This window comes from Dreissena polymorpha, chromosome 1 (genome assembly GCF_020536995.1).
Source record: "Dreissena polymorpha isolate Duluth1 chromosome 1, UMN_Dpol_1.0, whole genome shotgun sequence".
Taxonomy (NCBI): Eukaryota; Metazoa; Mollusca; class Bivalvia; order Myida; family Dreissenidae; genus Dreissena; species Dreissena polymorpha.
In genome coordinates this window covers 82576162-82593657 of record NC_068355.1, presented here as the reverse complement: position 1 = coordinate 82593657, position 17496 = coordinate 82576162, and the positions used below count along the sequence as shown (strand labels likewise).

At 38.2% G+C, this 17496-nt stretch overlaps 1 protein-coding gene across 1 annotated transcript; it reads right to left on the bottom strand.

Moving 5' to 3' along the window:
* Positions 1-4647: 4647 nt before the first annotated feature.
* Positions 4648-16049, bottom strand: LOC127833475 (uncharacterized). Its single transcript, XM_052358782.1, has 3 exons — positions 14960-16049; positions 14071-14322; positions 4648-4664 (listed from the first exon to the last, which is right to left on the bottom strand). Exons 1-3 carry the CDS (start codon positions 15315-15317, stop codon positions 4648-4650), a joined length of 627 nt encoding a protein of 208 aa, XP_052214742.1. The 5' UTR covers positions 15318-16049.
* Positions 16050-17496: the final 1447 nt, after the last annotated feature.

Genomic DNA, 17496 nt, shown 5'->3' with positions numbered 1-17496 from the left:
TTAAATAAACACATCCACAATTCACATTCAAATAACAAATAAATGTGACACGCACACTCAATCAAATGTGACCGCGTTTAAAGCCTACAGGCTCGCAGACAGTGGGATATATGACAAATACAAACAACCACAATTCACACAAATAATGTGACCGCGTTAAAGCCAAATGGCCCGCAGACAGTGGTAATAAACATAAAAACACACCACAATTCACAAAATGTGACCGCGATAAAGCCTAATGGCTCGCAGACGTGGGGGTTTGTACAAATATAAGAGCCCAACCACATTCACATAGCATATGTGACCTCGATAAAGCCTACTGGCTCACAGAAAGCGGGGGGGTATATCAAAGATAGATAAAATAACAAAACCATACAACCTACATGAAAACAATACACCAGGTCGCATTTAATGGCTCACAGTCACAGACACTGATGTATACTATATTAACATACATGGACATTGTCCTTATGAATTGTTACCTCAGCAGCTATATGTACAAAATTGAAGCAATTGTTATGTAATTGACAACTTACATGTAAGGATATATATAAGAATTTTTTATTATTAATCTGTAGCGACATATCAAACAAAAACTGTAGTAAATGTACACCTGGTTCGAAATCAATTTAAGTTACAATGCAATCGTCCGATTCATTGATTATGTAATGTACATGTTTTCTATCTTGATATCTTATACTGCTTTCAATTTTAAATAAGCAATTTTCTTGACATTTAAGATCAGCCTTGATTTCGATTTCATTACATATGGAAGCAGTGATATCTAAAATATACTCCCCAGGAAAACTCTATGTATAATTCTTCACAGCTCTCATAACCGCATGCCGCAATGACCTGTAGAATCGATGTTGACCAAATTGGAAAAGGTTGACCCCGTCTGCTGCAAATATCTGTGTCTAGGCACCGAAGATACGTCTGTGACTCCAGAATGTAATAAATGAATGAGATTCCAATGTCTTTAAAATTGAATTTGTGTGACGTCGTTTTGCCTCGTATTCCTCTACACAGACGTTTCGAGGTTTCGCACGTGTGAACAATTCACACAGAATAACCTGCTTTACACTATAGTCCTTCAAAAGCAGGACGCCAATCTCCTCTAATGTATTCGCCACGGGGTAATGGCACTATCCCGGAGTTTATGCCTATCACATAGTCTATGTCGTTCTCACCGAGCTGAATTACAACAACTTGTGGCTTGTGTATTTTAAGAAAATTGTCAATCGTTGCTTAAACTTGTCAGTGCTCATATGTCTCTGGTATCTTCGCAAACTCACAGCCCACCAGCCCCATATGGATCACCTCGCATTCCCTCGTAGTTGGCAGGCAGGGAATGATGCCGAAAGCTCTCATGTATTCTACGGATAAAACTTTGCCCCACAATCGCTACAGAAATTCTTGGATTTTTTCCCTCCATTTTCAAACAAACGAAATCGACCAGTGCACTATTGAAAACTGGAAATATGTCCAAACCTGGTAATTTGTAGTACAATATCGATTGTATTCCGTGTGTAGTGCACAACTTGTCAAATTAATATCACTATGCAATTAATCATGTATATTCAATCAAATAACTTATAGATTAAATAAATAAAAATTCACGGTGCCTAACCAATACGGATAATACTGGAAACATTTGTACTTTTTTCCGGATAATACGCGAAACGGCAACGGATCGTATCGGAAAAAAACAAGGTAAAGATGCAGGATGCGCCTAGTATTGGAAGTGAAATTGGCCACAAAACCGCGTTAAAATGCCACATACTATTGCTCACGGAACATAATGGTGTTTCAGCTAATGGTTTACTTCAAACTTCGTTATGAAAATAAAACATTTTATCAAAACGAACAAAAACAAATGAATCATACCTACCATGAAATTTTAAAATACTTGCTTTTGTAACTGGAGAAAAAATACCCATATAATATTACTTCTTTACATTGTTGTTATAATCATTTAGAATTATAATGAAATTACTGGCACTTCAAAAACGTGAGTATTTGCGTTTTTAAAGGGTCGCATATTGATTTCACGGGCACCGGATAACAACGAAGCCACAATATACTGGCACCGGATTATTTCCGGAAACACCACACTGGATAATACACGAAATCGATTGATACATATACAGATTATTACGTGCTTTTCAACATGTTAATAAGCAACATGTTCACATCCTATGTTAAACGTTTAATGTAGTACTTGAAGTTGGTGACGAATTTTGAACTACCGGTATGGCTGCAATTTTCAGTCATGTGCTTGTAACTGAAAGATATTCATAACGACATGCGTATATAGGTTTCTAGATTGTGGGAGACAAAAAACGTACCGTGATATTAAACGCAGACATTTGTTACGCGTATTATTTCTTGTAAGAAAAAGCTTATGATCTAACATCCAGGTATTGCGCAATAGACATTAAAGCACCCATGTAATGTCATTTCACTAGTACCACCTGTCGTATATTTAAATTCCAATTAACCGCTAGAATTATTTACATTTTACTTTGATTCTTAGGAGATGGGTGCATTAATGTAATTTGTTTGGATGTATATTTCTTTGTTTACAGAAATCCTGCATTTGATTAACCATCGAAGCGCGGAAAGCGGCAACGAAAATCTAAAGGGTCCGATATAAGTAAACCGCTTAAAGTCGCAAGGGGCTGTTTGCCAATACGCTGCCACCACAAATGTGATGACTCGAAGATTCTGCTGCCAACCACGCGTCTTGTCATAACATTGCAGGACAAAAGGATAGTGTACATTTTATTATGTCAACCTAAAAAGAGACATTGAAGCTAACTTAATTTGGTTGAGTCGGTGTTCAAACCTACAACTACCACATTAGGAGACCAAACTGTTCAACACGGAATAGACGAACTATGTTTGACACTGTAATAAACAATTTTATTCAGTTCAATGTTATAGTTCATTCATGATTGCATGGTTTATACAAAACGTTCATTACGTTACAAACACTTCAAGAATGTTAATTTTAAAGTAATAGACATACAAGTTTTTAACGTATTACTACAAAATTTCAACATGTTAAACTTTACCTCAAATCATAGACTTTTGCCACGTAGTGAAACTCTTTTGTTCATCAAATCTTTGTTTTCAAATAATTTCTAAATATATTTAAATATATAGAGAAATGAATACGCTTTTATTAAAATATTTAAGAGTTCATAACATTAATTTTAAAATTATGTCATTAACATTAAAAGATGTCTGACATGGTAACAATAATGTACATTGTAAACATCATAAGATAAGGGATATCATATATTTACGTTGATTTATTTTTAATTGATATGAACACTTTCTACTAACAGTATTAAGAAAATAATTATGGAACTCGACAAATACAGGATTCCAATAAGTTGTACACTGTATACCACTGTCGGCACAGCTTCACTATTTCATAAGAGTGATAAATGATGCGGTCTACCCACATGCACATAATCAATTTCCAAACATTATTGAACTACCGGTAATTCTCTATAATTTCAGTAACATTGGCCTTGACAGAGATCTACAAAATCTATAGACACTAACAATACACAACAGAAATTATAATTATGTTTTTGGTATCTACAACAAACCTTAAAATTTTGATGCAAAAAATGTTTTTTACAAGCTTAAACAAATATTACAAATATGTGGCTTACTTAATTTCGTTTGTAGCCAGTTCTTGTCCTATATTTGTTGTCACATATTTTGCACTCATATAATTAGTATTGTTGACAACAATTTCAACTGAACATTCTCAATGTAAACAGCTATCTAATGGTTGCTCGGTGGCTTTTTCATCTTCATGTTGTTGCAGTCCATCTAAAACAATAAATTATCCACTCCAGACTCAACATTGTATCTGACTATTACTAGGGGGAGGCAGTTACAGATGAAAACACACAACTCTCCTGCTTCTTTTCAGTCTCTGCAGTTTCAAACTCGAAAAAAACGTCGGTCGGTCGTGACATTCTGAAATAAATTATCATAATTATAGCAATTGACATATGCTAGTGTTCCGACGTGGGCCTATCAACTGGCACACTTTTCCTCCGTGGTTACTTTGCACATGCCATGGGCATAGCAGTTAATCAAAGGAGGATAAATTGTTCCAATAAATTTAAAGTTTATGATACTCAGAAATTGTACAATTACTCAGTCTACTGCTATATCCAATCCAAGACATATGAACAATAGCCCTAAGTACATTGAAATAACTTATCAACTGAGACTATACTTACCATATTCTATCTCGAACTTTAAAGTGAGATGTTAGGGCACCGAAAAAAACATCGGTCGGGTCGTGACATTCTGAAATTAATTATCATAATTATAGCAATTGACATGACTGTGCTAGTGTTCCGACGTGAGCCTATCAACTGGCACATTTTTCCTCCGTGGTTACTTTACACATGCCATGGGCATAGCAGTTTATCAAAGCAGGATAAATTGTTCCAATAAAGGTTTAAAGTGTATGATACTCAGAAATTGTACAATTACTCAGTCCACTGCTATATCCAATCCAAGAAATATCGAACAGTAGCCCTAAGTCCATTGAATTAACTTATCAACTTAGACTATACTTACCATATTCTACCTCGAACTCAAAGTCTGATGTTAGGGCACACTGAAGTCTGAAACAAAAATAAAACAGTAATGAGTGAATTATGAATGAACCCTTTTGTATTTTAAACATACATCGTGTACAAATAAAAGAGATACTAGCTCTAAATGTTGATAATAAATAACTAGTAATCCAAAAACGACAAATACCTAACTATGTGTGCATTTGAAGAGCGCAATTGTAAACGAGGGAAGTATGGTTGATGTTATGTGCAGGACGTGCATAACAGATCGTATAGAGCAGACTGTCATGGAGTGTATATCCCAGTGTGTATGCGTCATCAGAAATTGAGTATTTTCAGTTTGTATGCAGGTGTATTCTCCGTAACAGATCTATATAGATGCCGACTACAACTATTAATGTATGAATTTTATTTAATTGACATGTAATAAACAGTATATGTCTGCTTATGGTTTGATGTTTATTTAATAAACTATATTTATATACACCCGTACAATCTTGCGGAGGTATAAAACCCGGAACTATCCGGAAATCTTTATGGTAAAACCCGGATCCGATATAAATGGTTATAACTTCATTATTATTCGTCCGATATTAATTATAATGGTACCGTTGTAAAGAAGATCCTCTACAGATTCTAACCATATCAAAATATTTTATGGCAGGGTCGTAGTCGGCCTGTAAATCGCGGACAAAGTCGGCCTGTTTTAACGTTTTTTTTTACACACGCAAATGCCGAAAAGAAACCCGGATCCGATATAAATGGTTATAACTTCATTATTATTCGTCCGATATTAATTATAATGGTACCGTTGTAAAGAAGATCCTCTACAGATTCTAACCATATCAAATATTTTATGGCAGGGTCGTAGTCGGCCTGTAAATCGCGGACAAAGTCGGCCTGTTTTAACGTTTTTTTTTACACACGCAAATGCCGAAAAGAAAACCCGGATCCGATATAAATGGTTATAACTTCATTATTATTCGTCCGATATTAATTATAATGGTACCGTTGTAAAGAAGATCCTCTACAGATTCTAACCATATCAAAATATTTTATGGCAGGGTCGTAGTCGGCCTGTAAATCGCGGACAAAGTCGGCCTGTTTTAACGTTTTTTTTTACACACGCAAATGCCGAAAAGAAAACCCGGAACCGATATAAATGGTTATAACTTCATTATTATTCGTCCGATATTAATTATAATGGTACCGTTGTAAAGAAGATCCTCTACAAATTCTAACCATATCAAAATATTTTATGGCAGGGTCGTAGTCGGCCTGTAAATCGCGGACAAAGTCGGCCTGTTTTAACGTTTTTTTTTACACACGCAAATGCCGAGAAGAAAAACCCGGAACCGATATAAATGGTTATGACTTCATTATTATTCGTCCGATATTAATTATAATGGTACCGTTGTAAAGAAGATCCTCTACAGATTCTAACCATATCAAAATATTGTATGGCAGGGTCGTAGTCGGCCTGTAAATCGCGGACAAAGTCGGCCTGTTTTAACGGTTTTTTTTACACACGCAAATCTAGATGACAATATACAATATACGCACCGTGAAGAAACTAACTCACAACTTATATACAGAAAATATTTGAATTAAATCATTAAAGGCACTTCTAGCAGAAGAACCTGGAGTTCGTAAAGACTTTTATTAAAAAGTAAGGAAATGAACTTTCAATTATTACTTTAATCAGCAATTCAACAACAAACGGGCCATATTAAAGGGTTTCATGTGACCTAATGAACTGAACTGTTAGCCCAAAAACCCCGCCCAAAACAGATTGTCATCCTATTCGTTGCCATCCTTGCAACCACAATTTACCTACGAAGGTCAGATCGGGATTCGAACCCGAAACCACCCATTAGCCATCTAAATAAGATATGATTCCGGCCTGGGTTGCTCTACCAATTAAGCTATTCTGACCTTTTGAAAAATATATGGGTAAACTGCAATGCTGTTGAATAGCATGATTAACTTGCTTAGAAAAACGTTTCCAAAGAATTACATGTACATTTCATTGAAATTGTTTTATGATTTAGAACGATATATTTGCAGTTTAAAAGGTCACACGAGGGCAATGTTTGAAAAGCCCACAAAAGCTTCCGTTTGTAAAAATGGTGATAATTTGCCGACCGTGTAGTTCATATAAACCCTTATTTTGCACAAATCGGGAAGAAAACATTTATGGATCGAAAACCAACTGCAGATAAGAGCAACATAACAGTCCTTGTAACTAAGTAACTTTTTTGTTTTAAATCGCACAAAAGCTGCTGTTTGTAAAATAGATAAATCACCTTATGTCTGCACTCATCTGAAGTATATATGGTTCGAATACCATCTGCGGATAAGAGCAACTAAACAGTCCGGGGCAATTGCACTTTACCGGTACGCACTATAACCCAAGCCCTTATAATTAGTGTTAAGTTGCGCAAATTTCGGAATCCATGATGGCAGCGTACCGGTAAAGTGCAATATAGCCAACATAAATAAGGAGTTAAGCGGGACTGCACGATTTGTGTCAAATATGTTAATCAGCAATTAAACAACAAACAGGCCATATTAAACGGTTTCATGTGACTAGACGAACTGATGAACTGAACGGTTAGCCCAAAACCCCGCCGAAAACAAATTGTCACACTATCCGTTTCCAGCCTTGCAACCACAAGTTTACCTACGAAGTTCAGATCGGGATTCGAACCCGAACCCACCCATGAGCCATCTAATGATACCGGCCTGGGTTGCTCTACCAATTAAGCTATCTGACCTTTTGAAAAATATGTAGGTAAACTGCAATTCTGTATTATAGCATGAATGACTTGCTCAGCAAAAGTTTACAGTTATTCGCACATCCCTGCTCATAGCAAAACACAATTGACTAACATAAAATCTTTTTCCGTAAATTTATAAATCTTTAATCGAAACATCTTCATTCATTTTCATAAGATAATGTTTTATTAATTTTGCATTGCCTTGTAGCTTTACATTTAAATTAGGAGATTTGTGACGTATATCGTGTGTGTGGTCATTTCAGTGACGAAAAAAAACTAGTTTAACCTCAAAATATTTAACATACAGTCCACACAGGCTAAACAGGGTCGACACTCTTCGCTGTTATGACATTTTTCGTTTAAATGAAGTCTCTTCTTAGCAAAGATACCATTAAGGCGGAAAAGTGTCGTCCCTCATAAGCCTGTGCGAACTGCACAGGCTAATCTGGGACGACACTGTACGCACATGCATTATGCCCAGTTTTCTCAGAATACGACACATAGTTTAAACGCATTTTCGATAGAATTAGCGACGACATATGAACGTGGTTTGTTTTTAACAGTTAATTATTTATTCAAAGCATCATCAAATGCAAAACGTATTTAGGATTGTTTGTTTGTCATGCATTATTGTAAACTTCGATAAGATTAAAAAAAGAGCAGACATGTGTATGTGGTTAAAAAAATGTAAGATAAATTGAAAGAGAGCATAATGTGGATGTGCATTTCGTTTGACTCTCTGGATTTTAATGACAAGTCGGACGTGGCATTTTAGTTAACAGTAAAATATTTGTTAAAAATTCGAACGAGCCCCAAAACGCATTTTGGATCTTGTGTTTGTCATGCATACTAGAAAACTTCCATAGGCATAAAATAACTCGCTTCTACGTGATCGCGGGTTTGTAAAAAAATGGTCAGAATGGTTAGCGTTCGAAACAAACGTTATCAATAATGGTGTGGTTTAAATTAAATTGCGAAAAAGTGACTGAAGTACAAAAATGGTTGTGCATATCATTGTAAATATACCTTTAGACTTTTTTTCGTTGTATATTCGGAGTCCAATGCAATCAATGACGATTTGTCCAGTATACTTATTGAATTATCTGTCTATTTGTAAATCCAGTATGAAATTTATCAAACCCATTTTGATACTTAAAATACTTTCAAATATATATGCATTTAAATACAAGCAAAGTTCGGATTTCAATACACATATCTATACTTAGATTCTCAAAACCATACCCATATCAGTAATTTTAGTCGAAAAACTCACCCCGTATTTTCGGCACATCCCTATATACCCGTATATAGGAAGTTATCCCCCCCCCCCTTTTTCCGGGGCTGGATGTCGAAGGCATAAATTGCATTTTATTGGACGAGATAGATTAATTTGTTATAATGGAAATGACACCATAAAAGTAACTGTACTGGAGGATATCATTACATTATATCTAAATAGATATCATATTTATAAACATTAAGATATAATTGTTGTACCATAATCACATACCTTTATCTCAGTGCTTGTTCATCTCAAATTACCATGTGCAGTATGGACACAACCATTTTTCATCTTGGTTTGTCATTGTGTACCCAACACATCTTTTGTGAAACCATCTATTCATTTTGCATCTTTTATTGTCACATTCCACCATATCGCCAACTATATCAGGCAACTTACAAGCGCAAAAATCTTAATAGAACAACTTTTTGCTACTTTACACGGCATTTTTGGCATTTTTTCTATTTTTGGAAATGTTTGTAAACTGTTGTTTAGTAATACATTCTAATAAATGTGCTCTCATTCTTGGTATATCATATCTGATAATTGAAAAATCTACATCATAATTGTTGTGTAACACCTCAGTAAGATTGGCAATAGCAAAAAACACCACAATCTGTGTAATTAGGTTGACGTTGTACGTCGGGTATTTGTACTTGTACACTGCGCTCTCCATTTCATAGATTTGAGCGATTTGAATTGAAATACTACTGTTTAGAGTTCTTGGAGATTTTAAACTGTCCACCACAATAACATGTCGATCTTTCTGTGATTGGTATGATAATACCCAGTGATTACTGGCGTTGTAATGTATTTGGGCGGACGGGGGATTTTGTTTCGTTAAACGTTTATTTATATCCCAGGTACCTAAATCATGATTAAAGTACGGAGCAAGAAGTGTGTTCTGCATCCCACTGTCAAGCGCGAATTGTTCTTTTAGCATTTGCTGACATTTGTTTATTATTGGGTCGTTCAGCCACCCGGATGGATTTTTAACTAGCTCTAAATCTATTGTAGATATATTTGCAATTTCTACATTATCGTCTTCCGCGTCATCAATGATCATTTGATTAAAACACGTCTGTTCACTGGTAAATGAATCATCGCTGCTTATATTTAAATGGTTTTTCTTCTTCGAGAACGTCTTCTGCAATTGAACTTAAATTGTTGTCAAACTTTATTTGTTTACAAGAAGTGAATGAATTGTTGGTGTTCCGGCTTCTTTTTTTAGACGTTGGTGTTTTTGGGGTTGATGCTATTAAATTGGCGAGCTTTTGTTTCAGCGATGTGTCGCATGATTTTCCAGTTGGTGTCATGAGTATTGAATCGGGTGCTGGGTTAATTTCGAAGTCGGCTTTTTTCGGTTTCTTTTGTCCCGTTTTTTTGGCAACACGCGGTTTGCTATTTTTTCGAAGAAGCGTGAGATTTTTAACCGTGCGTTTATCACAGATTCCATCAATATTCAGAGTCATTTTAACCGCTAGTAGGTGATAACAAAGTCCAGTTGACGGACAACTACATGTTTCTTTTGGCATGATTGTCACCAAACGTTTGGAGCCATGTATTCCCTCAACAATAAAGGTTTTCATGGATGGGATTAATTTTATTTTATCATTATTTATAATAAATTCCGCCAAAGCTTTTTGGGACATATTCTTTTCAATACCCTTCCTTTCCCCTAATTCCTTATCGTCAATACAAGTAATGTTTTTATCTTTAAATATTTCCAAATTATTTTTTTCTCCGTCGATGACATTTTCTCTTGTTATTAAATTGGTTTCAATCGGTTTATCAGTAATTTCACCTGATTTTTGGAAATGCTCTAGTGCTTCTTTCGCTTGTCTTAAAATATCATCCGGTGTACCGGATATGTGGGGTACATTAATTTCACTTCTGTCTAATCTGGCGTATTCACAGTCTTTTCTTAATTTAAAATTACCAAATCCTGCTCGACCACATTGTATGTCTGCATAAACTGATTTTTGACACATTAGTAAGTTTAAACATATTAAATCTACCGGTAGCTCTTTCCTGTGTTGTATTGCTTTTATCATATTATTAATTGATTCGGCGGGGTTACTGGTTATTCCTGAGTAGGGATTGTATATGCCTAATTTTTCTAACACCCAACGACCAGAATTATTCAAAATGGTTTGATGCAAATGTCTGTCAAAATAGTTCTTAAATTCCTGGCTCCACTCTTGTTCTATTTTAGATTTATGGTCAGTGTAATCGTCTTCAGTTGCACATTTCATTAAGTCTTGCACATGTTTAGTGTACACGGAGAAATCATCACTTTTTGCATTAGTTTTCTTAAGCCAAGTAGTTACGTCTGTTCGTATGTGATTCCAGCAGTGAATAATTTGTATGTTGGGTAGCGAATTCTGAATTGCTAATTTTATTCCGGCCTCGCGATCACAAATTAGCGGAAAATGTGTTCTTTTTAAATTTGGAATATGTTCCTTTAAAACACTGAAAAACCTTTCATGGAATTTTGCGTCTCGCCGTTCGTGCATCATGAATGCTACGGGCACTATTTTATTGCCTTCAAACAAAATATGTTGATATGACAGAACACTAACAAACAAGTGCCCCATTTTATAAGTTGTGTCATAAAACATTTTTAGGGGTGTATCGGAGTCGAACATTAGTAATTCATTGAATTCTGTCAGTATTTCTTCCAACCCCGATATGCACACCAGGGATGGAAAGACGTCAATTTGTTTGTTAAAATTTTCTAAATCTATTGAAATTTCACAGAGATTATATATTTCGTCGTTGCTATAACGTTTTTCACTTCTACTTTTGTATAAATGATTTTTTACCTGGCGAACGTTTCTTGCTGTTTTTACACCAAAATCTGTACCTTTCTCAGCTTTGCATTTCAATTCTTTGTCTATAAAATTAGCACTAACGGTTTCATCATCAGCACGTGACTTGATATGTTCAATAACAGAAGGATTTGTTCTTATAAACACCGTTTCCTTACTCTTAGAATTCCCATGTGCTAGTGGTGTATATATGGTGGGGTCTCCAAGGTAATGTATAATTGCAAATTTTCCATTTTCTAAGCGTTCGTATATATGCTTTTGAAAAGATTGTGAATGTTGGTTTTCGACTAATTTAATTTTGAAAAATGACTTAAACATCGTTGGTTTTTTCTTTGGAAAGCGTCTGCGACCGTTATTTACCCACATATATTTGTCCACGCGAACGTCTTTTTTCATTGCTAATGAGTCTAAAGCTACCACATATATATCCCCACCACTTATGTTGAAAGGCATGTCAGTTGATACCTTACCTTGCCCAGCCTCACAAGCACCCATTATGTCGTCAACAATCTGTGCAGACAATGGTTCCTTCTGGTTGAATGTACTACTGCAGTACCGCCCCCACCGGACTGTCTTTTTCTACCGTGCGGAACTTTGGTAGCATCTTCAATCCATCGGACTATCTCATCAAGTTCGAGATGAGTATATGGAGAAGCGTGCTGCTCGTGTCGCGTCTCACCACCACCATCACCACCACCACCACCACCACCCCCTTCTACCACAACCCCATCTACTACCACCCGTACTGACCACCACCACCACCATCAACACCCCTACTACTACCACCACCACCACCACCACCACCCCTTCTAAACCACCACCCTTCTACCACCACCCGTAACTACCACCACCACCACCAACAACAACATCACCGCCACCACTACCACCAATCAACCGCCACCACCACCACCACCACCCCTACCACCACCACCACCAGCCCTACCACCATCACCGCCACCACCACACCACCCCAACCACCCTTACTACCACCACCCCCAAACACTACCACAACCACCCCTACTACCACCACCACCACCACCACCCCCTACCATCACCCCCAACACTACCACAACCACCCCTTCTACCACCACCCCCTTCTACCACCACCCGTACTACCACCACCACCACCACCAACAACAACACACCGCCACCCCTACCACCACCGCCACAACCACCACTACCACTACCACCACCCGTACTACCACCACCACCAACACTACCACCACCGCCACCACCACCCGTACTACCACCACCACCAACACTACCACCGACCGCCACCACCACCCCTACCACCACCAACACCACCACCAATACCACCCCTGCTACCACCAGCCCTATTACCAACACCACCACCATCACCACCCCTACCACCATCAACAACCACCACCTACTACCACCACCCCTATTACCAATACCACCACCATCAACACCACCGCCACCCCTACCCCCACCACCTGCCACCACCACCACTACCACCACCACCACCCCTACTACCACCACCACCGCCACCACCACCACTACCACCACCCCTTCTACCACCACCATCCCTACTACCAACACTACCACCACCACCACCATCAATACCACCCCTACTACCACCATCCCTACTACCAACACCACCACCCACTACCACCACCACCGCCACTACCACTACCACCAACACTACCACCACCCGTACTACCCACCACCATCCCTACTACCACCACCACCACCACCACCCAATACCACCCCCTACTACCACCACTCCTATTACCAACACCACCACCATCAACACCACCGCCACCTCTACCACCACCCACCGCCACCACCACCACTACCACCACCACCCGCCACCACCACCACTACCACCACCACCAACCCTACTACCACCACCACCGCCACCACCACCACTACCACCACCACCCCTTCTACCACCACCATCCCTACTACCAACACTACCACCACCACCACCATCAATACCACCCCTACTACCACATCCCTACTACCAACACCACCACCCTACCACCACCACCGCCACTACAACTACCACCAACCACTACCACCACCCGTACTAACCACCCACCCTCCATACTACACCACCACCACCACCAATACCACCACCTACTACACCACTCCTATTACCAACAAATACCACATCAACACCACAGCCACCTCTACCACACCACGCACCCCCACCACTTACCACCGCCACACTACCAACAACACCACCCCTACACACACCACCACCGCCGACCCACCAACACTACCAAAACCCCTTCTACCACCACCACCACCCCTACCACCACCCTCCCTACTACCAACACCAACACCACACACCACCAACCACCACCACAATCCCACCCCTACTACCACCAACCTACTACCAACACCAACACCCCATACTACCACACCACCACCACCACCCCTACTACCACCATCCCTACTAACCAACACCACACACCACCCACCAACGCACACCACCCCCCCACACCACCACCACCACCGCCCACCCACCACCACTACCACTACCACACCGCCAACACCACAACAACCACCACCACTACCACCACCACCCCTACTACCACCACCACCACCACCATGTGACGTTACGCCCTGACCTGATAGAACATCACTGTAACGCCGGGGTCCATATTCGTATGTCGGTGTTGTATGTGTAGGCGCGGGACGGCTGGACTGAGTATCAGGCCCTGGGTAAGTCGGTCTAGTTGGTTTCGTTAGAGACGTGACGGCTGTTTCTATGTTGCTTGCAACCGTGTTCGTACCATCTATGGTCAGATGCAGACCATCTCTGCTGAGGAGATAGACATTGGCTCCTGCAATGAGACCAAGCTAAGATTGTTAAAAAAATGAACAACTATTGTTTTTAGAGAAATGTATAGATAAACAATAATAAGAATAGCAGTTAAGTTTTTCTTCAAAATTTAAAATTTCGCATTGTTTACGAAACACCCATGTGTTACGAATTTGCGTTGTTCGCCATAATTAAAGATGATGGACATTTAAGTCGAGGTCGATATTCCATGATACCACCATAGTTATGTTGAATACATAATATATAATAACAGTGCCACAAGATTGATCACCAATGTCAACATCTATATTTTTCCAATGTGTGTTAGCAAAATAGTTTTTGAATGTCAAAACATCCTGATATTGGCGGTCTTCGAACCCATAACCTCCCGTTCTATATGCGACCTCTCAAACTCTGCCGCACGGAAGCTTGATGTAAGTAGGCCAATAGTTAACAAACTTTAAGAGAGCGTAAAACATTAGCCAATTGTAGCGTCTTTTCATATTACATATTCAGGGAAAATTGAAGTTACTTGCGGGCGAAAGAATAGTACTATCAAACTCAAATATCCAAAAGCATTATCGATAGTTTAAACGTGTGGATCGATATTACGGGTTCACATAGTATAAGAAGATACAGTAAAACGTAAGTTTGTTTACCGAACATGGTGTGGAATTCCGGATGTTCAATGACACGAACCCACGGCACCTTGCTGGCAAACTCGCGTAGCAGCTTGTTGACAACGCCAGCATCGTAGTTCCAGTGTTCTAGGAAGTCTTGTCGATAACCGTTGCCATTGAAGCGGTTCCGTGCCCTTGGGAGTAGTTCGGATATAAGGATAGTCGCGCTTGGTGTAGCGTTGTGTACCCCTTCACAGAGTGCCACGATGTCCTCAAAAACTCGAACCGGGGTCTTTGTGCCGATGTCATTTGCACCGACGACGAAAACAACAACCTGTAAATATGGTTTAATGTACAATGAACGGGATTTGATGTGAAGAAAAAACAATATATTCATGTTCCGTTCATACAAGAGAAATTGAGAAAAATAAGATTCAGGTGAGATGGGGACAAAGAAGGATGAAAATTCTTATCGCGCATGCATACGACCAGTTTCTTAGGTTTTACCTTAAATTGGTGGGGTCATCACAGGGGAGGGGCTCAGGCGGGCACAAATATTGACCAAGCGTGACCAAATGACCGTTACGAAGGGCATTCATAACGTTGCATATAAGTGACACGAGTGTGGTCCTTTATGAAAATTTAGGTTTAGGGGACTCAGAAAATTTAGTTGAAAATCCTAACAAGTATTATTAAAGTACGGAATCCGGATAGTGCTATTAATAATCTCGCCCTACTTTATATACGATTGTGATAAAACAAGTAATATCAAGAAACATGATAATTATAATGACGATTCTATAGTGTGCGGTCATTTATTTTTCAATTACAAATGTTTCACTATGAGTTGTGTATTAGGCAGCAGCGAATTTACTGTGTATCTCATTTCTGGAGAAAATCATATAATGAATTCACTGATAAGGATCTTGTGTATTCATTTAGGATACAATGTATTCATGGCTCAATTCTCACTATTACAGGTTTGGCACACCGTACTGTGTACGAATAAACAATGCATATTAAAAACTTCAAAAACAGAAACACAGTTGAAAGCGAGTTGATACGGATTTATTTGTATTATTCAGTATAATACTTACAAATATACACAATCAATTTTTGCAAAAGATGTTATTGAAATTCCGTAGTATGGTTCTGATATTCTAGATGTGGTCAGAAGATATGACCAAACATTTACAAGGGTGTTTTAATGATATAATAGAATAACACTAACACATACAAGCGTGTTTGTATTTACATTGCCTCGATCAAAATGCTCAACCTTATTCAACATATGAATATTTTTTTTTCTTAACCAAGGAAACATACATGCTTTATGAAATGAACACTTTTTCAGATACGGAATACTATATAAATACTGTGTTTGACGGTAATAGCCGTTTTACTGAGACAGTGAATTGTTATCATGAATAACAATTTACACATAAATATTAACCTTTGTATGGGGGAATTAGGTATTCAGATTCAGGAACAATTGGGGTTAATAGAATCAGATATTCCAATGGCCATAACTTTCTACATAATAGACAGTACATAACTTTCCGCAATTACGCACAACTGCATGTCGCCCTGAATAATGTCCATGAGTTGAAAGAAAATCAATTGAAATTGCAAGGAGATGCGTTCACACAAAAATTATTCTTATACTAAGTATATTGAAGATATAATCATAGGGTCATTATTTCAGTTTAATGGCATGCGATGTTTAAATTTCCGAATAAATGAAGTGTAAAAAAAATGAAATTATTGAATACTAACTATTTACTACATTTAATCTTTAAAAAATCACAATTTGGAAAACTCACGTGTTTTCGCAAATATTGCAAGTTCGCGACTCATTTTCACAATTCTGAAGAATTCGCGACTTCAGAAATTTCACAAATTAGGCATGTTTCTTCAATGGCCATTATATACTTTCTTTAGCGCGTTACATGACTTAACGAGTGTTGGTTTCTATTCAAATCTGCTAAATACTGCGCTCTTAATTAGAATCGCATAAACGGTTTTGGTGGCATTGTTGATGACGTAAATTACTTAGATTATAAGACTTATACTACTAAATGCTGATTGAGCAAATACGACGTAAACAGATCATAATTTCAACAAAGTCATAATCTTGATGCAATTTATGTTTTTATGAACGTGTTTACACGAGCATTAATTTGTACCCGCGCTTTCGGTAAATCTAGTAACCGTTGATAGATATATAAATATATTTACGTAAAACAATGACACTGCGATAAGATGCACTAACGCGCATAATATAAAATGGTTTAAGAAATCAAGTATATTATGACCAGGTCGGAAATTAACTCATTAGCAATGGTTACCCACGCTTGATTTATAACTAACAGACCCTAAAAACAACGACAATATTTACATAGCTTACAATTAAAGACTATATCAGTTATAAATTATGTCAACCCTCCTGAACATCAACATACAACGGACAGTGAACGAGTACATGTATTTCATCCTCGATCTTATCTGTACAATGAAAACAAGTTCTGTTACATAGCTCATTATTTTCATTCCGGTCGGTCTCTAGCCTGACTACT